This window comes from Magallana gigas, chromosome 3 (assembly GCF_963853765.1).
Source record: "Magallana gigas chromosome 3, xbMagGiga1.1, whole genome shotgun sequence".
NCBI lineage: Eukaryota > Metazoa > Mollusca > Bivalvia > Ostreida > Ostreidae > Magallana > Magallana gigas.
The window spans coordinates 34,152,907-34,173,056 of NC_088855.1; the positions used below are offsets into that span (position 1 = coordinate 34,152,907).

The following is a 20,150-nucleotide window of genomic DNA, read 5'->3' on the forward strand; positions in this document are numbered from 1 at the left end:
GGGGTTCCCTTCTGTCTGGCAGCAGCCCGCCCGCCATTTTCATTATTTCAATAACCGGAATTTTCCTTTGGAAAACCCAGTCAAAAATTGTACTTTTATTTCCCAATTTTTGACGGATTTACAGTATTACCTATGGACTCTCTCTCTCTCTCTCTCTCTCTCTCTCTCTCTCTCTCTCTCTCTCTCTCTCTCTCTGACCATACGGTTATCCCGTCGAGAATATTTTCTTTAATGACCGTCAATAGTCCTATATTCTTAAAGCGCGAAAGTTAATAATTCATTTGGATTTCTTCGAAGTAACCTATTAAAGAGAAAGCTACAGGACACACGTTTGACAATACTTGACTTGGATGCTGGGTTTCATGGTATGTTTTGTAATGTTAATTGAACCTTTCTCTAAATCTTTCTTAAATCTGACTTCATCGAAAAAAAAATTGATTTAAAAATGTATTTAGCTTCCATATGTGAAAATTAGAAATGAAAAACATTATCAAGCTTTGCGAGATAGATAGAGCTAAATAATGCCATTGATTGCATTTTATATGTAAATGTGTGCGCTACGTAAATATTATTTAGATATGTACATAATTTGCCTTTACTAGACAGTAAATATACCTTATCCAATTTCTTGTATATCACGATAATTTTTTTAAATAAATGATTGGAGGTGAAAGGTTAAATTGGTGTTGATTTTTATGGTTGATCATTTATCTTCTGTTCGTTAGATGAAACAATTATAAGTTTTGTGGTAAAGAAATACAGTTTTAGAAATTAAGAAAGTACAGCATACCGGTATACCCTTAAATGCTGCGAAAGGTTAAAGTTGCTTATTGTATTATTTTCAGCCTTTTGAGAACTGAACAAAGATAGCCAGACTATATTAAGACTCTAGTTCATTGGTCCTGATTGATTTATGAAACCAACTAGACGTTGGGTTTTTTGTTGTTTTTTGTTGTTTTTTTGCTTAACATAAGAGATCCGTTGATAAAAATATATAGATTTATGTGTTTTTTAAGTCTAGATATTAATACAAATCCTCTCATAACAAAGAATTAATAGAAAGTAAACATTTTCATTAACAGATTATAATGAAGAGATATCATGAGTATAAGAAGTCTGTCGTTTTTTTTAAATTTCGCATTGAAGATAATGTCTTCCCCAAAATTTTATTTGAAAATAAAATTTCCCTTTTTTACATAAAAAAAAGACTCAAGGGAATATATCGTCACGTAATCTGGTTGACATTACTATAATAGTCAACTGTAATGATATACATTTTTTTAGTTGTCAAGGTGCGCAGTCTTAGTAGACTGATGCAATCCATTAACGAGTGGAAAGCTGAATTTAATTTACATTAAGGTGTAAAGTTGCTCCATCTGAATTTAAGTCCTATTAAGAGGGAACGGTTTAATCAATATTTATTTCATGTAGATAAATTTAAACGATGTGTTTGAAACAAAATTAGCCGTGAAGAAAGGTACAGTGGAAACAATTTGACTCGTAAGAGGGGGGGGGGGGGGGGTTCAATGTTTGGGGATGTTATTTCTTTGGATTCGCGTGTAAGTATTGCAGGGATTCATTTTTTTACCAATCAGACGTCAATTTTCTGATATATGTCGATTTTTTTAATTTTGGGGCTAAATTTTCGAACAGATTTTCGTCAAAGATTTCTTAGCAACTTTTAATCGCAGATGCTTGAAATTTTAACAGACTCTTTGTTTTGGTACGCCATATGATGGGATACATTTTTGTACCAAGTAGACGTCAACTTACAGTTGAATATTGACGTGGCTCAATTTGTGTATTCATATCAGAACAGTGGTATAACTAGTGAGCATTGACTCCGAGATGTGTTATATAAACCATGCTTAAAAAGTTAGCACGGTAAAAAAATATTACTTGGATGACCCCCCCCCCCAAAAAAAAAATTGCTCGAAAATGCTGATTTGTCTGGGTATGAGTTACTAGAACAGTCATATTACCATTGTTCTGATGAGTATTTGTCGTCTACCTAAAGTTCAGCGTTCTGGTACTTTGTTTTTATTTCAGTGAATCCTGATTCTATTGAGATAAACGCACGCGCCTAGATGCTAGCATTATTGTTCAACAAATGACCAATCACATACGTATAACTTGCGATCTTTTGCCACTTAAATCAGTCATGACTGGGAGCTCCACGACACACATTCCATCAGAAAATCAGATTGTTGTGACTATGTTATCAATTTTCTCTGTCATCGGGGGCATTGGTAACGGTGTGGTACTCTGTGGAATTGCGAAAATACATAGAGATAAACACCACATATTTTTGATTCAAAATCTTGCTTGCATTGACCTTTTGACTTGCATTATAACAATACCTGCAACTGTTGCTATGGAATTAGTGAACTTTCATGTACCTTTTACCTCACTGTGCAGGATATATCACTTCTTAACGAACTCCACTATTCCCCTCTCGGTATTTTTGATGACGACCATTGCAATCGAGAGGTACTTTTGCATTTGTAAAAACATCAACCAAGTGGTTATCAAATCCACATTAAAGAAAGTGCTTATTTGCATACTTTTCGTGTCTTTATCAACTGGGATATTGTGTTCTCTGAACTATGGAACTTTTCTTATTCCTACTGGTGAAGAAAATACGTTGTCATTGATGGGAAATTCAAGAAATGTTAATGTGATGTGTTTGCCGAATTCAACATCACTTGTTGAGGAATTTGCCAATGCTACAAATAATAAAGACAGTATTGTTTGTGGCCTTACTCAGGAATTTGGATTATCTTATCATCATATCACAGAGAAGATATATTCATCAATGTTTGCCATTTGTGGTATAACTATAGTTTGTGTTTACATACGGATATATTGTTTTTTGCTGGGCCATCGTACGCGCATTAGAAAAAATACTGAAAGGACAGAGGGAAGCAATTGTTGCTCCGACAAAGTGAGTCGAACGAACGGGAAAACTTCAAAACGTTTAACAAGATGTCAGCTGCTAGAAATGTCATCGTTATATAGGTCGTCATATAGGTCGAAGCAAAAGCAACGACATACAAGGTACTTCAAATCAGCAGTAGTCTTCTCTGGTGTTGCTTTTGTTTTCATTTGTGCGTTTTTACCAGCGTGGATGATGAAACTGAAAGTCATTGAGTTCAATGTTTATGTGTTCTACCTTTACTTTGTATACACTGTGTGTAATCCTTTCATATATGGTTTCATAAATCCAACATTCATGACAGCAATACGGAAAACAGCTGGTCTTGTCTCCAATACTTGATGTTAGCAAGTACATGTACGTTGTATAACTAAGCATTCCACTTTTTTCGGGGGGAGGGGAAGTTGCGGTAGAAAGTTTTAATCAACTTATGGTGTACTGTTGCAAATAAAATTTAAAAAAATGAAAGTTGGATAAAAAAATTCAGAAGATTAGAAGTAATTTATGTTGTACAAATTTCGAGATGGTATCAATTACTTAACATTTGCTGATAAAATGTGAATTGAGTTGTATTCCAATAAGAGTTCAATAAAAAAAAAATCTTGTTCTTTTCTATGGTACAAATCATTTGAGTGCTCTGCGGTGAATTCTTTAAAATTCCGTATAGCTTTTTAATCAATTATATTATACATTAAAACATAAGAATTACATCATCCTTTACTTTGTTCCTTTTATACCTTTCAATGCTTAAAATCAATACATTCAACCAAGTTACCTGTAACCGTCCAATACGTCATAAAAACTGTCTATTATCAAAAATAGTAGACGCTTTTCTACAACTTATTTGACATTATACGTGTAGGTAAAATTTAACTTTAAATATACAATAACACAGACACAAAACTAATAATTGTTATTCATGAATGATAAAATCACATGATTCTAATTTCAAAATTTAAATTTGAAAGAGACACTTCCTGATTTTATTTCAATTTCACCAGGTGCACGGATTGTAATCACATTAGTTTTTGTTTTCTTTACATCTCCCTCAAAAGATAATTTGATATTTTCTTTTCTTTTTCACCGTGAATGGTCTTGCTAACTTTCTGTAGTATACGTTGTTTGTTCTTTTAAATGGCGATGTCTTGACTGGCCTTAACAAATTCCTTTTTCGAAAAAAAAAATCCATTCTAAGGTCAAAACTTGATTGTTTTTCAAATTTTCTCTTTCTAAACCAAAATATAATTAAGACTGCCATCTGTATTGCATGCCTGATCATCAATTTCTTTGAAGTGTTTTGCGTTTTAAAAAACAACAACACTTTCTCCATCTGATGAGGAAAACCTAACAAGAAAGTGATGTTCGAGTTACATGCTTTTTATACTGGTATCCATGGAGATGAACTTACATGTATCTGTAATTTTCCACTAAGCTAACAATTACAATGAATTATATCACCTGTAATGAAAGCAACCACTTATTCTACTTGAGACATTCCAACAAGAAGACAATGAAAAACAATGCAATGGATGTTTACTTAATTGTCTTTTGCAAGAGAGAAACTCTTAAATTATAAAAGAGTTAATTCTGAACACAATAGAACAAACCTGTAATTTTGTACCTTAATTTTATTTACTAGACTTTGACCTAAGTAGGCTGCAAGTTTCAAATTGTCCACTTTATGAAAAGAAACAACTATTGTCGCCCTCCGATATTTCTTTCTTCTCACGGAATGGACATGTTTCGGCATGTTTCCTTTGCGTAATAATATTCATACTTCACAATGTTTCAATGTTCTAGCTCTACTACATGTTGGGAAAAGAGAGGCAACTTTTACCACAATATTTGCTATGCTGAGTGAGTATATCATGCAGTACTCCAATAATATAAAGAAAAATGAACGGAAAACTGATAATGCAACCACTAGCCAACGAATCAAGTGAAGTCATCCTTTATAAAATATAAATTCAAAAATCGAAGTTAATGAATTCACACTTGGTAACGATTCGGCTTGGCTTGATATTTAGACTGACACAAAGCCATATTCTATTGACAGCAATAACTATTATATATCTGTAGAAGAAAATAATTTGCCTTGGGGAACAACTATACTCGATAAAAAATGCAGCGAAACCATCAAAAGATGCATGGTAATAATGAAAATATTAAAAATTTAAGAAGACTGCACATTAAAGAAAACAGAGCAAGGAATTAACACGGAAGAAGGATGTAAAACCACAGTAAAATAATTTGCTGTTAGACACAGGTGTTCCGTGTATCAGTTTATTGACTATTGTGAAAGATTAAGAAAAAGAGAGATAGTATATATTTTAATAGTGGGAAAGATAATGAGGCTGTAATTTAAAGGTTTTAAATTTTAGAGAGCATGATTTTAAAGGTTAGAGAAATTGTTTATACTTTGAGATCCCACCATCATGGTATTTCACTATAATTTTTATCACTGTCCCAAATAAGAATTTCAGATAAAAGATTGTTTTTAATTGAACATTCAACCTCTTCGTTTTATGCATACATCATTTATTCATACAGACGTACATTTTGTTCATTTACAAATTCAGGTATTATTATTTATACCTTATAAGTTTACTGCCAATCTGCCGTGGTATAAAAAATATCTGAACTTTAAAAAACGCTTGTGTATCCATATGTATTTGCCTATTTTAAAACAAAGTTGTCAGATCCAAAGTCTTTTCATGATTCTTTTGGCTGATCGGCCCAGTTTCTTAGACTTCCGACAGAGTTCGTTAATTTGCTTCCAATTGAATCTAAACCAACCCCTTCGAAGATGTGGCATCGATGGAAAGTTTATATTGAATTGTAAAGCATTGCATGCATATACATGTACATGTTGTATGCATTTAGCTACCTTTTCTAATCGAGGTTTTTCGTCGGCACTGGTATTAATATTGTCTCAATAGGTGTAGGACATTTTTGGGGAAAATAATATAGAAAATTTTACCAGCCTATATACTGAGTAAATAATTGACATTATCATGGGGTGACCCATACGACATGTAAGTTGAGTGAAGGTCATGTCAGTAACTGAACAAGTACCCGATGATGTTATAACTGTGTACAGGAGATATGTAACATTGTCAGTTATCTCAAGTGCGCAAATAAACATTTTAGCCACTTACTGCATATGATAAGATAAATAAGATCATAATCTGTAGCAAGGGTTATCAACTTCTTGAAATATTCACTAGTATTCACATGTCCTGGCAAAGATAAGTAGGTAGTCTTCATGTTACATAGTAAAATTTATGTCTTCCGTCTGTGGAAGCTATATAAAGCGCGCTTTAAAAATTGGAGCAAAACCAAACAAAAACATATAGTGAGAAAAAAAAAGGAAAAGTAGGAAACGACTTTTTCCTTACGTCTTATCCGTTTGTAAACCAACAAATTAATTCTGACAAACTTTTTTTGTTATCAAATGAAAATATCCTTCACAAAGATTAAATAATCTTCATGATTTTTATCGAAACGATGATTTGAATGTATATTTTGTGTATTAATTGTCAAAGTACGAATAAAGTGTAAAAAAAAAAACAAAAAAAAAACAAAACAAAAAAACACTTGTAACCCTAACTAGATTATTGGTCACTTTACAAATTGCTATTTAATGTCATTGTATTTAGTTGATCACATAATCCTGTTACGTGGCATTCCGGATTCAAACGAACGGGAAAGGGATGTGCCACGTCAAACTCTTCATCTATCATGTCGAAACAGACCATCAAATTACTACTATAATATATTCTAGTAGTTGTATTTTGCCTCTCAAATACCACACCAATGCACCCTCACTTAGGAGAATTAGAATTTTCAGCGATCAAAAAGTAAATACTGCCCCCCCCCCCCCCTCCCCCAACAAAACCACATTTGAAGACAAAATAGCTGTATACTCAGAAAAAATACCTGTACATTCACATAGATAAATAATTATTAAGTTTATCGTTGTTTTAATTTTTTCAAAATTAGATTTTAATCACGATTATAATATAATATAAAACAATTTTTACAAAATAGAAAAATACTTTCTAATATTTCACCCAGGGGCAATGAATTCCACAATCTCATAAGGGGGCTTCTTGCACATAATTTATAACCATGCATTTAGTTTTTCTCAAATGTATATAGAAGTAGAGCAGATTTTTTAAAGATTTAGATAATACATTTTCACTTATATGGTCATATTTGCCTTACCTTTTGGGCTTGAACCTCTGACCTAGAGGCCATGAATTTCACAATTTCGGTAGAGAGCTTCATGGACTTCGAAACCTTGCAAATGTGTTTTTTCCACATGTGTGAGTCGAGGATTTTGATTTGTTTTGAATGTTTGGCATATTTGGCACCGACCACGAGGCCCGGGTCAGAAATTTCACAATTTAGATTCTCGTTTCATAGAGATGCTTCAAACGAACAATGGTAAGAAATGACCATGTAGTTTTCAAAGTAATAACATGTATTTAAAACTTGACTTATTTCATTTCCGCTTTCAAGCTTACATTACCTTGATACTTTGAAATAATTTAATTGCAAATAATGTCAATGTACTTAAATCAAGGAAAAAGACTGCAACGTTTCCTTTATGAATGTTTATCTCTTATAAAGTAATTGATACATGCTTACAATAGAATAATTTTGTTAAATTAGGCAAGCTTTTTGAAAAGCTATTATATTGATTGTGCAGCTTCAGTTTCGATCGATCATGAGATAATCCATGAAAATAAGTAAATAAGCAGTTGAAGTATGAAGAAGTTACTTAAGTTTAAGTTGAGATTTAAAAGATAGACTATGTATCTATAACAAAAATCTGAATATCAAATAAAGCATCTATTTTTTTCGCCGACATCTAGGTGGACTTTGGATTCCTTTGATTTCCTTGCGTGCGTTAATTAATTACAATCATTATAGCGGGAAACATGATACTTTGTGGATGTAAATACATATATAAAATTTACAGTCACCTATATAATTCTGTATGATTTAAAGACAGTAAAATATCTATTATAGAATGGACAGAAACAAAAAATAGGATAAGACATATAAATTTCTTTCAACAATCCGGTTCAAGAATAAATATTTAGCATTGTTGCATTTAAAGTACTTTTAAAAATAAGTCTTTTTATTTGGAACTTTTGTGATTATTATTTTGAACTTACGCAATTATGTTGTGGTTTTTTTTTTTTTTTGTTATTTTTTTTTTTATTATTCCTAATATTATAATACACAATTTTGCAAACGAACAATTTCTAAATATAGTCAGAATATTTTAAAAATTACGACTTCTGGCGAACTCTCCTTTACAAAAAATTAGATAATTGCCAGTGTGGGGAATCATAATTCGAACGTGACAATTATAACTGTCAAGAACACATTTTGATTCTCAATAATCTAAATTTTTGTTACACCTAATTAAATGACTTGTTCTATACGGTAATCTACGGACTAGTGTTTTAACCTTTACTAAGACACTACTACTTTCATTCTGAAAAATGGCAGTAAGTGATGATTTTGGCACTCAAAAACCTGTTAAGATCAATACATTCACAGAGTTCAGCATCTTTAAAAAGGGTTACAAGTTGATTTTATGTTAAATAATATACCAGTACATAGTTTTGGACATTTTTTTTTTAAAGAATAATCAGATGTTTATATACTTTAAGTTTTCAGTCTTATCCATCTTGATATGGGCATTTTACCTGCCTCATTCTCCTACTTTTCAAATTAAACCATTAATACGAAATTTGAAAGTTTTAATACTTTTTAATACGACTTCAGCAATGTTTCTGATTAAAAACAAACATCTGCCTTCATAAATATAACAATATCTATATGTTAAAGTGTTTAACATATGAACGCTTCATGCATCAACGCCATCAGCACTTTGTTGATGTAAACCACATGTTAATGATAGGAAAGTCATGATTTCATAAAATGAATAGTGATTGAGGATTGAGGAACATGGTCTCCATTACAAAAACAGATGAAATTGTCATTTAGTATCTGTAGATTTCAGGTTTGAATGGACCATCCTTAGGAATTCCGAGATATCCGGACTGATCGTCGGAGAGCTTGGTCAGCTTCACACCGAGATGTTCCAAGTGGGCTGCAGCGACAGCTTCATCCAGCTGGAGAAAATCAAATCAGATACATTATACCATGAACAAGACAAAACCTTCATAATTAGGACATGTACTTGCATTAACACTAAGAAATACAATAAAATAACATTAATCTTAACCAGGGAGAGAAAACCACATCATATACATTACAATGTAAACATCGATTAGCTTTTCAACACTCAGAATTACTCTTGAAACATCTATAGCTCACCTGGTTTAATAACCAAAATATAAATGAATTGGTCAACGTTGCAACTACATGTATCTTTTTTTTTTTCAAAGAAGATATAGAAAGCAAGAAGTACCTTTTTGGGAAGGAGATGCACTCCCAGTTTGTATTGACCCTGCTTGGTCCACAGTTCAATCTGAGCCAAGACTTGGTTGGTGAAGGAGTTACTCATCACAAAACTTGGATGGCCGTGGGCACATCCCAAATTGACAAGACGACCCTCGGCCAACAGGATAATATGGCGACCATTCTTCAGCGTATACCTGTCAACCTGTGGATGAAATCAAAATCCTTGCAATTTCTATTTGCAATTTTAACCATTAATAAACTAATGCCATTTGCATGTATTCCCTACTGTGGTAAAAAATAATTCATATAATTTTACTTGTGAAAATTTGATAATTTAAATTTAACATTGGAGGTCTTGAATAAAAACTTGAGGACATATTTCTTTGGTAATGCAACAGAAAACTTACCTGAGGTTTGATTTGTTCTTTTTTCACACAGTTATCATTCAACCAAGCAACATCCAACTCGCAATCAAAATGTCCAATATTACAAACAATGGAATCTTCCAACATTTGCTCAAACATTTCTCCGTGAATAATTGATTTGCATCCAGTGGCAGTTACAAAAATTCTGGCCTTCTTGATGCACTCATCCACAGTTGTGACTTCAAAGCCTGCAAAAATAATGTCATATTTTCAACTAGCAAAGACTGCCAGCTTTACAAATGCAACATATAAAAGGATAAAACTTTTGAAAAAAAAAAAAGTGAAAAATAATATATGTACAACAAAATAAGTTAAACATACTGCACAATACTGAATAAATAAAGCTTTTAAGGTACCTCACCACACCTACACTTATATTTTTTAAGACACTATGTCACAAGATGGCGATATATATGTTTTGTGAAATTGTTTATATCGTTCGATTGGGTTGTATATCGTCGTAGCACAGTGGTAAAAGTATTGGGCTACTGAACCGCAGATCATGAGTTCGAATCCCTCTGGGGCTTTTGTTTGTGTTAACTGAATAATGTAATTTTTCATTCCAAAATTGCACATTTTTTGGCCTATTAGCCTTAAATACTTATTATCCATTATGATGTCTATCATAATCAAGTAATTGTCTGCTGATTTGAGAAAATATTTCACGGTGTAGTGAGCCACCTTAAGACCTTGATAAGAAAAAACCCTCTCAGTTATACTAATGGAACACAAAACTTGTGTTTCTTTTGTTTTCAAGCTGTGCAAAGTATCATAGACAATAAATTGTGATTAAACTGAAAGTAAAGGTTACCTTCCATGGCAGCCTGGAGAGCAATGATTGGATCGATCTCTGTAATCATAACTCTAGCTCCAAAGGCCCGTAAAGCATGTGCACAACCTTTGCCAACGTCGCCATATCCAGCTACCATGGCAACCTTTCCTGCCAACATGACGTCAGTGGCTCTTTTAATTCCATCAACAAGTGACTCCCTGCAGCCATACAAGTTGTCAAACTTGCTCTGTAAATATACAAGTCGAAATGCTAAAACAATTGATCAACATGAACAGGCAAGTACAAATCTCTGCCTGAAAATATCTATCTTCGTATGGCCTTTATTTCCATTACAACAAGGTAAAACAGCTTGCCAATTTTAAAATATTGTTGAGACAAATAGAACATTACAATGCAGTTTATATAGATGTTTGAAATTAAACATGCATGACAATCCTACCTTTGTAACTGAGTCGTTAACATTGATTGAAGGAATTTTTAGCTTGCCAGCTGCCATCATTTTGGCCAAATTGTGAACACCAGTAGTGGTTTCCTCAGAGAGCCCCTTAATTCCTGAGACAGAATTCAACTTTTGGTTAACTTTGCATTTTATATACATTTTTTGTTGCATTCTTCTGTTAAAGCTGAACATCACTCATAATTATACCCTCCAATTTCGCTACACCAAACTGCACCCCTAAAACTCAAGTCAGAAATGTTGCAATCCTTTTAAGGTCTTAGATTTAGTACACTTATTTCTTTTTTATAGGTGCATTTTCTGTTTGTAAATTATGCATTAACCTGTGTATTTGATGTTTGTATTTTCCTGGCTTAGGAGAGTGCACAAAAATTTGATAATTTCATTGCCATCAAGTAACATGGCAATGTGAGATGTATGTCCAAACAGGTGAGACCAGCAGAATATGGCCAACACTCGCTTTTACAAGTAGTGTTAAACTTTATCTGCTTTTTAAAAATCTGTTTTACTTCATTACTGTGCAACGAAATGTTCTACCAGAATTTCACACATACCATCCAGGAACTGTGGGTATCTCTCATGGACAAGATTTGTTAGGTCTCCTCCATCATCAAGGATCATGTTGAGGGGCTGACCATCGGGAAATACCAGTGTCTAATAAAAAACAAATAACAGAATATCTCAACTTACTTATTTCACACTCCACCACTTTTCATAATCCAATGTGAATAATTTTATGTCACTACTAAAATGTATAGAACATATAGTGTTTAATCCACAACTTGGCATGGCTAGTCAAATTTTCTATGAAAAAACTCTTGTGAATATGTCCATCCAATAAGACACAATTAAATTCCTCTTTATAGCAGAGTTTCTGAAAGTACCTGTTCAATACACCAAATGTATTCCTCATCTGTCTCTCCTTTCCATGCATACACAGGAACCCCTGTCTTGGCAATGGCTGCTGCAGCGAAATCCTGGGTAGAGAAAATGTTACAACTGCTCCACTGGACCTAGAAAAGCACAAGTTAATTAATAGTTAGTTACACATGTACCTTGTGAATATCAATCAAAAAATAAATCAGTCAATTCGTTCTAAGGTTCTTTATACATGAAACATGGCATTTGAGTTTTCTCAGAAATTAAATTTTCTATTCAAACTTTATTTCAAAAAGTTGTTACAATATTTGGTATATGAAATATGAAATACATGGTACATCTCTTTGATACTGGCAATAAAGTTTATATACGTTTACTAAAATAAGATCCTTCAGATAAGTTCTGACTGAGAGCTATGCTTTCTTTTTTTAAAACTATGTCCCTGAGCACAGGGATATTGAAAGGTGACCGATGTATCCACTATGATTTACTTCAATCATCATGTAGTACTGAAATGGCCTTGGACTTCAACTATCATGTTCATATATCTAAGACCTTGATCTTTAAAATTTTCCTATTATGAAATCTCTACTTTGCAAAGGTCAGGGGTTAGTTTTAATCAGAAAAGGGGGAGTGACAAAGGAAGAAGAACAAAAAAAGTAGATCAGATATAATTTATAATTAATTTCCAACACATCTCTTTGGACACATCATGCATTTTTTTCTGAATATACACATGCAGACAGCTATTCAAGACACTAACCTGAGCTCCAAGAGCTGTGAGGGTCTCAATGAGGACAGCAGTTTGTGTTGTCATGTGAAGACAACCAGCAATCCTAGCTCCTTTCAGGGGTTTGGAGGCACCATGCATTTCTCTCATCTGCATCAAGCCTGGCATTTCATTCTCAGCAATCTCAATGCATTTTCGGCCCCAATCAGCCAGGCTGATATCGGCTACAATGATTCAATGACATTTTATTGGGAGCTGAATTTAGAAAATTGCAAGATAACTGCATGAAATTGGTGTGCCTAATAAAGCCTTAAAATATCCAACATAGAATTACCATTATTGAATAAAGACTTAATATCTATAAAAGGCCATGTGATGACAGATCTAATTCGAACCAATTTTGCAAAAATGGTGGGAATTTGTTCTACATCAGACAGCATTTGAGAATTTTGATCGTGTCTGAATTCAAAATCAAGCGAAAAAGCAAATTATTATAATTAAAATGGGTTCCGATTTTTTGCACTACCACATAATATATATTATTTGAGATATCACAGCAAGAAACAAAAGTCCCGGGTTCTTTTTTAATTATGTAAAAGCATGCAATTTTATATTAAAGAATTATAACGAAAGGGGATTTCCGAAGCATTAAAATATCACACCGGCCGGCATGTTGTGAAAACACGTGTTTTCACTTATCAAGTACGCCCATTGAATGCTAATGTAAATCAATATACTGAGACTACTGCTTTTCATACATACCGACTTTGTATGGTGGCTTTCCTGACATTTTCAACGGTCTTTACACTACTGTGTTCACTGTTAATAGAGGCAGAATTCATGACGCGAATCCCATTTATACAAAATAAATGGTCACGTGATTATGGTGAAACTAGAACCAGTTTAATAATCTCCGCTAAGAATAAGTTTGCGTGGTCGCAAAGCTGAATAAATGATAAAAACCTACGAAGGGCTCAGCGGAATATTATGGAGCATAATAACGCAGGAAATGTTCTTTAATGTTGAAATATATATTATTTTTACATGAATGAAAATTTTCAAGAAAAATGAAATTAATAAAACAATTTATAAAAGTACAGTATAGTTCCTTTAAAATACACAAAGATAGAATTAAATAATACGCGAGCACTGCATTTAGGCACACCAACACAAAACTGAGCAAATAATTTCAACCATATAGGATAGTTAGGATCCCCTGACCTCCTATGGAGGATAATTTAAATGGTTGACTTACTGAAAATACTAGTAGATCCCCCCCCCCCTCCCCCGCTAAGGCACGTAGCATCGTTTCTTAAGTCGGGGGGGGGGGGGGGCAAGGACTCATCTTTTTTCAAAGAGGACTAACTTTTCCTAATTTCGATTTCATTTTATCAGGGAAGTATATACGTACCTGATTTTATAATGTAAAAAGAAATTGTTTGTTGCGATAAAAAGTGGGACCAGTTCCCTCCCCCGCTCGATCCCTCCCCTGATGCTACGTGCCTGCCCTGCCCCCGGCAAACAAATAAAGCCCCCCCCCCCTCCCAAAGGAAAAAAATCTGGATCCGCGCATGAAACTATACTTTGTAGTATAGGTTATCTGATAAATTATGGTATTTCAATTACAGTTTAAAATTCATAAACATAAAGCTTGTCAACTATGAAATTACGAACTTTCAAAACAAATAGGTAATGAGCAAACCGTCACTTACAGCGTATATAAAATGCCGATTCCCAGGTATGAATGCCCGTTTTTATATATATATATATATATATATATATATATATATATATATATATATATATATATATATATATATATATATATATATATATATATATATATATATATATATATATATATATATATATTTTTTTTTTTTTTTTGGAATACATGTATTGTGAAAATTATCCATCAAACCGAATATCCCATGGAGCTGATATGTTCATTGATTATAGTTTTTCTTTCGTAAAAACAAGTTTGAAGGAATAATTTTATGTCATCCTCATTATTTAATTTGTGGATAAACTTCCTGATATGCCTCTTCCCCATGTGCTGTTTTTCTTGTTTACTTTTAACGCGGTCATGCCCAGATATACACTTATAAAGTGTATCGTTAATAAATATGCATAAGAAAAAAATCCTTTCCCCTTACCTAATATATCCGTAACTTATTCAATAAATATCAAAATGAATCATGGATATGGCGCATTCCTTACAGATTTCTTATATACGGATCATCACACTGACCCATTTTGGGTCGGGTGTTCAACTAAGCAAAAACAGCGTTAAAAACGGCATTAATACACGTACAAAGTTCATCTGGAATTACGTTTACGTAAAACCAGCGACGTGTAATGAACGATATCGATTTAAATAATCTGCGCATAAACAGTACCAAAAGAATTTTACAGACATCAATAAAAATTTCAAACAAAAAATTATATGCAGTATTAACGCATATTAATTTGTTGCTTTAAATTGCGATTCATATGGGTATGAAGGAATATAGCAAGTATTGCAGGAAAATACGCAACCCTTGTCTTCGAACACTGAAATCATCACTATTGTCAGTACGTTTCGTAGAAGGAGCGGCCATAGATGATATGAGAAGTCTACAAGGCATGCCTCGGTAGCTTCATACCTCATCTAGTTTAGATCTTTAAGTAACGTAATCCGACGATTTTGCTGATGAGTGGCATTTTAACTATATTTGGTAGTCTGACGTCGGCCTGTGCTCTCTGTGTATAGCTAAAGTTGTCCTTTTTTGAAAATGACATATAATTGCTGATCTGGATAAATGTTTGGGATTTCGGAGCCGCTTCCACAGACAGTGATCCATACACTGCGAATTCAAAGATAAAGGCGCTCGGTCTTTATTTTTTAAATGTCCGAATATTTGTATGACCCGCCCCCTATCGCCGTAATCTCTATGCGCGCGTCTGTGGTGAAGATTTAGAACCAGACGACGATCGACGTATTATAGAGAAGAGAGCTGAAGTAAAACAATGTCTACATCAGAAGCTTTATCTTCCGGTAAGTTTTCATTTCTATGCATTATATGTGTATTGTTGATATTAAACGCTGTAATATTAAACGACGATACATGTAACAGGTTTTAAACGCTATTTAAACATAATGTAAACAAATACAATGTTTGGAGTGACAACTTTATACTGTACCATCTTCATGTACGTCAAGGTTTAGTGATCACGGAACTCCACACTCCGCCTTTGTGTGGAGTTCCGTAATCACAAAACCTTGACGTTGTGAAGATGACTTTATACCCATAATGCTTTTCATCACCAATTCATAGGCTCGACTTTCCCTCCCCTAAAAGCGGGTACCCTCCGAATCTATAGCAACCGAATCTGTCCCTATGCCGAGAGAGCCCGACTTGTTTTAGCACACAAAGACATTCCGTAAGTTTTTACTTTCATTTTCAGATATTTAAAGATATACATGTACAAACTATAAGCATGTTTATTCAAGCAATTGTACATGTATATATGAGATTTTCTATTTGAAACTGAGAAAAATTGTAAAGCTGTATTTTTAAAAATTTAGGTTTTTTCATATCTTTACATGAGGGTAGCGCTCTTATGTAAAAAATGTGTTTTTCTCTTTATCTTTAATATAGATATCATAACAGAGCGATATATGTTATATCGCATGTAGTCTGAGTTTTACCCGCGACACACAGGCACTTGATGTTAAAAATTTTTGTTTTACATGTAAATAATTTCCCGTTCTTCAGTACGGGAAATGATCTATATTGTTTTACCGTCAATGTGCGGTGACAGTCACCATCACAGTACTGTAACTGTTAAATGTATATACATGTATAGTATACATGTATATTAATCAATGCAATAGCTGTTTACTTATGGAAGGAGTTATGTTTAGATCACCGTTTTTCTCGTGTTCCAGTAGAAACCAGATAATTGTTATGGGGGTATTTTGGTGGGGGGGGGGGGGGGGTGTTGACTTTTAAGGATGCATATTATATACATGGCTATAATTTTCACAGTTAAGTTTTGACGCGTACATATTATATTTTTCACACTAGCATATGGAGTACAGACCAATTCTATTTAAAAATGATATTGTTGTTCCAAAAAAAAAAATAACAAAACAAATAGATTTTGGTATGCATACAACAGTTCTTATCTATGTTCTAAATGTTGGACTTGGGGGGGGGGGAGCTAAAATCGATATAAAAAAATATGTCCGTGGAATGTCCTTGTCCGTCCTATTATAGGAACTTTATCCGCTTTATTTACATATTTTCTTCCCGATTATTCTAGAAAAAGATCTTATAGATAAAAAAAAAAGTGGTGGCAAACAACATCCTTTGCCTTGTTAGATATATTTATTTTATGATGTCCTCAAATGCTAAATTTTCTAATTCAAAAGGAATGAAGTGGTTAATATTCACCTTTCCAAAAAACCGGAATGGTTTCTGGAGAAAATAAATCCTCTGGGAAAAGTTCCCGCTATTCAGAAGGACGATAAAATTGTCTACGAGTCTGCAGTGTGTTGTGATTATCTGGACCAGGTATATCCGGGCAACAAGCTGACCCCCGATGACCCTTACCAGCAGGCAAGAGATAGAATATTGGTGGAACATTTTGGACAGGTGTGTGTTGGTGTATATTACAAAATTTTCAACTACAGTGTTAAGTTTTATTTTCTTGAAGAATGTAGGCAAATAGGTGATTTGAACCATTCTAACATGGGAAGAGGTCTTTCTCCTTTAAACGTATCTAATTTCAGGTTACCACACAGTACTATAAGATGCTGTTTGGTCCATCAGAAAATTGTGCAGCGGCAGCGGAAACCTTGAAAAAAGGACTAATGGAATTTGACAAAGAAATACAAAAAAGAGGGGATTTCTTTGGAGGTGAGACAATGAACACATATACATCCTCAAAATTGTTTTTACTATAACGTATAATAAATTTAAACATTAATTTTACATGTATTTCAGCGTGCTTAATCTGTACATTTGGTTAGTCACATCTGTCAAAACTTTAGATACAACAAATAATTCTGTGACTATTTTATTATGCATAGAGGTGCGATGTTTCCACCACTGTAGTTTTTGGGTAGGGAACAAAGCATACCCGAGACGATCAATACCTGGCATAAGTTTTAATATTTCTCAATATACATGTACATAACTTCGGATATAAAGAGTTTAACTTCGAAATTATCGTTTTGCAGGAAGCGAACCTCGTATGATAGATTTCATGGTATGGCCTTGGTTTGAGCGATTTCATGCGACGGAAAAGTTGGTGAATCAAATATTTATATCTGATGGATCAATGCCGAACCTGACTGCTTACATGGATAGGATGATATCTTTTCCTGCTGTACAGAAATGTCGTCTTAGTACAGAAAACCATCTTGAATTCTACCAGAGTGTGAAAAATGGCGCACCAAACTATAACGTTGGATTGTAGTGATTGCAGAGACTTTCGTTTGGTTAGGCCATGATCAGACAGAACTTTGAATGAGGCAGAATGACAATTAATCCTTCACCAATGAAATCCAATTATAAGTTATACAAACTTGATTTCTATTTTACGAATATACTATACATACATGTATATAGATAACATTTTTGTTCCCCGAGCCTCTGGTTCTGAGGTTTTCTATTGTGATAAGTATGATCAAAGTAAGACATGGATTTTGCAAAATGTGTACAAGCCGCAGCTAGGTGAGATAACGGATTACAAGATTATCTTCGCAAAAAATATTAGGCAGCTGACGTTAAAAAATAACCATGACATAGCATGCAGGTTCATCCCCCCTCCCCACATTTTCCTTGATGTTTTCCCTGTTTCCATTTTCATCTTTTATAGCTCGTTTTAAACAAATATGGTGAAATGCAGCACAAAATAGTAAATAACGATTAATTATGAAAACGTGTTAAAAAAATTTAAAATGAATATACATGCAACTTTCATTTGTCTACACTTGAAGCTCATGGGGATGAAAACTACTATAAACGTTTATCATTATGCCAATAGTGAAGCTTCAAGGGAGCTAGAAAATAAGAAATTAAATCGTTGCTTAAGTTGATTCATGTACGTGATTTTCTTGTAGAAAATCGTAAAAAAATAAATATAAATAAACAATATATGACTCAATTGTTATGTCTTTTTAAAGCATTTATGGTTTTCAGTACAGTTTCCATCCTGTGAAGGAAGATCTTCCATAAAAGTCACTCCGTATAGCTCCAGACCCCGGGTCCTGGTGGTGTGTTTGAATGTAAACGTCATCACCTTTGTTGACATGCGCAGTGGCTAAACCAGTCGCCTGTCCATCTTCGCCTGTCAGAGACTTCATATAAATACTTCCAAAAATCTGACCGTTTATGATAAGCTCCAAAGCATGGTCTTCGCCCGTGCTACCGTAATGTTTGATCCTTGACGTCCAACTGAAGACGTAATAACCGGTTTCTGGGGCGATAAAAATCCCTGAGTTTGGGTGGTACCCATTTCCTGCGTTTGTTTTCACGGCGTCGAATTTCAGAATCTGTCCCTGTCCAGGGTGGGCAACGTCAGAGGACAGATAAGCGTAGAAGGCTGTGGCGTTGTGTGAGGGGTGTGGTGGCTGAGTGGGCTGGGGGATCAACAACCGCCCTGTAGAGTGAAGGGTGGAATGAGACGAATTGTCAATCGGAACATTGGTCGGCCTTTTCCGTCAATGCAAGTCGAGAAAAAAAAACATTTTCTCGACTTGACAGAAAAGGTCGAGCGATGTTTCGATTGACGAATTGGTTTTTTCATGGTATATAAAACGTCAACCAAACTTGTTCTCTACGTACCTTTACGAACAAGAGAAGACTGAAACGGAAGTTGTGGGGTTTCGACTGACGGTCGACGTCCGGATGATCGGAAGTCTCCCCGATTGCTGGATACGACACCCGACCCATTATTCGTCATTACTATTGTATTCGGGTTATTCTTTGCAACGCTATAATTTATGGAACCTTTGGTGTCCTGAACTTCTTTTTGTAGTTTCTCCCGATGACAATAAGATCGTTGACGATTGAGGGTGCGTTGGAGATAGGCGATGCGACTGTTCTGAGTAGCGATCGTTGTGGTCATCTCGCCAATCAGCTTACGAAGTTCCAGTACATCCCGGTGCAGATCTTCTATAGACATTTCACATCGTCCTTTTCCTAAAAAGTTTATCACGAGCCAAACCAACACAACAAATAATTTGTGAAGAATCATAATGTCGTTTTCGTTATCTAAATGGTACCTTGGTGACCTTACATCGTAAGAAAGAAATCACGCGTAGTGTACAATATCTAATAGTTCATTTATATAGTCAACCAAATCCATCATCAACACAAAAATATTAAGGGTCATTTTTTAAAGTTACTCTTCAATCCTAAATAAAACGACATAGGGAAAATATACCTCTTTATTTATGGTACGGTTTACGTTTGATTCCAATAAATTTTTAG

The 20,150-nt window shown here is 34.1% G+C and overlaps 4 protein-coding genes across 4 annotated transcripts; 2 read left to right on the plus strand and 2 right to left on the minus strand.

Moving 5' to 3' along the window:
• Window positions 1–2,080: 2,080 nt before the first annotated feature.
• On the plus strand, window positions 2,081–3,457 carry LOC136273372 (neuropeptide Y receptor type 4-like). Its single transcript, XM_066077790.1, has one exon. It carries the CDS (start codon window positions 2,111–2,113, stop codon window positions 3,275–3,277), a length of 1,167 nt encoding a protein of 388 aa, XP_065933862.1. The 5' UTR covers window positions 2,081–2,110; the 3' UTR covers window positions 3,278–3,457.
• Window positions 3,458–8,705: 5,248 nt separating this feature from the next.
• LOC105317162 (adenosylhomocysteinase A) lies at window positions 8,706–13,568 on the minus strand. The gene is made up of 9 exons (XM_011413703.4): window positions 13,429–13,568; window positions 12,700–12,890; window positions 11,942–12,070; window positions 11,612–11,711; window positions 11,040–11,152; window positions 10,619–10,826; window positions 9,790–9,995; window positions 9,390–9,584; window positions 8,706–9,090 (listed from the first exon to the last, which is right to left on the minus strand). The coding sequence occupies exons 1-9, from the start codon at window positions 13,454–13,456 to the stop codon at window positions 8,959–8,961; spliced, it is 1,302 nt and encodes a 433-aa protein (XP_011412005.1). The 5' UTR covers window positions 13,457–13,568; the 3' UTR covers window positions 8,706–8,958.
• Window positions 13,569–15,387: 1,819 nt separating this feature from the next.
• On the plus strand, window positions 15,388–18,810 carry LOC105342120 (glutathione S-transferase omega-1). Its single transcript, XM_011448982.3, has 5 exons — window positions 15,388–15,703; window positions 15,984–16,089; window positions 17,084–17,306; window positions 17,444–17,570; window positions 17,894–18,810. The coding sequence occupies exons 1-5, from the start codon at window positions 15,676–15,678 to the stop codon at window positions 18,130–18,132; spliced, it is 723 nt and encodes a 240-aa protein (XP_011447284.3). The 5' UTR covers window positions 15,388–15,675; the 3' UTR covers window positions 18,133–18,810.
• An 8-nt stretch (window positions 18,811–18,818) lies between these two features.
• Window positions 18,819–20,002, minus strand: LOC105342119 (collagen alpha-1(VIII) chain). Its single transcript, XM_011448981.4, has 2 exons — window positions 19,503–20,002; window positions 18,819–19,317 (listed from the first exon to the last, which is right to left on the minus strand). Exons 1-2 carry the CDS (start codon window positions 19,912–19,914, stop codon window positions 18,854–18,856), a joined length of 876 nt encoding a protein of 291 aa, XP_011447283.4. The 5' UTR covers window positions 19,915–20,002; the 3' UTR covers window positions 18,819–18,853.
• Between the last annotated feature and the right edge of the window lie 148 nt (window positions 20,003–20,150).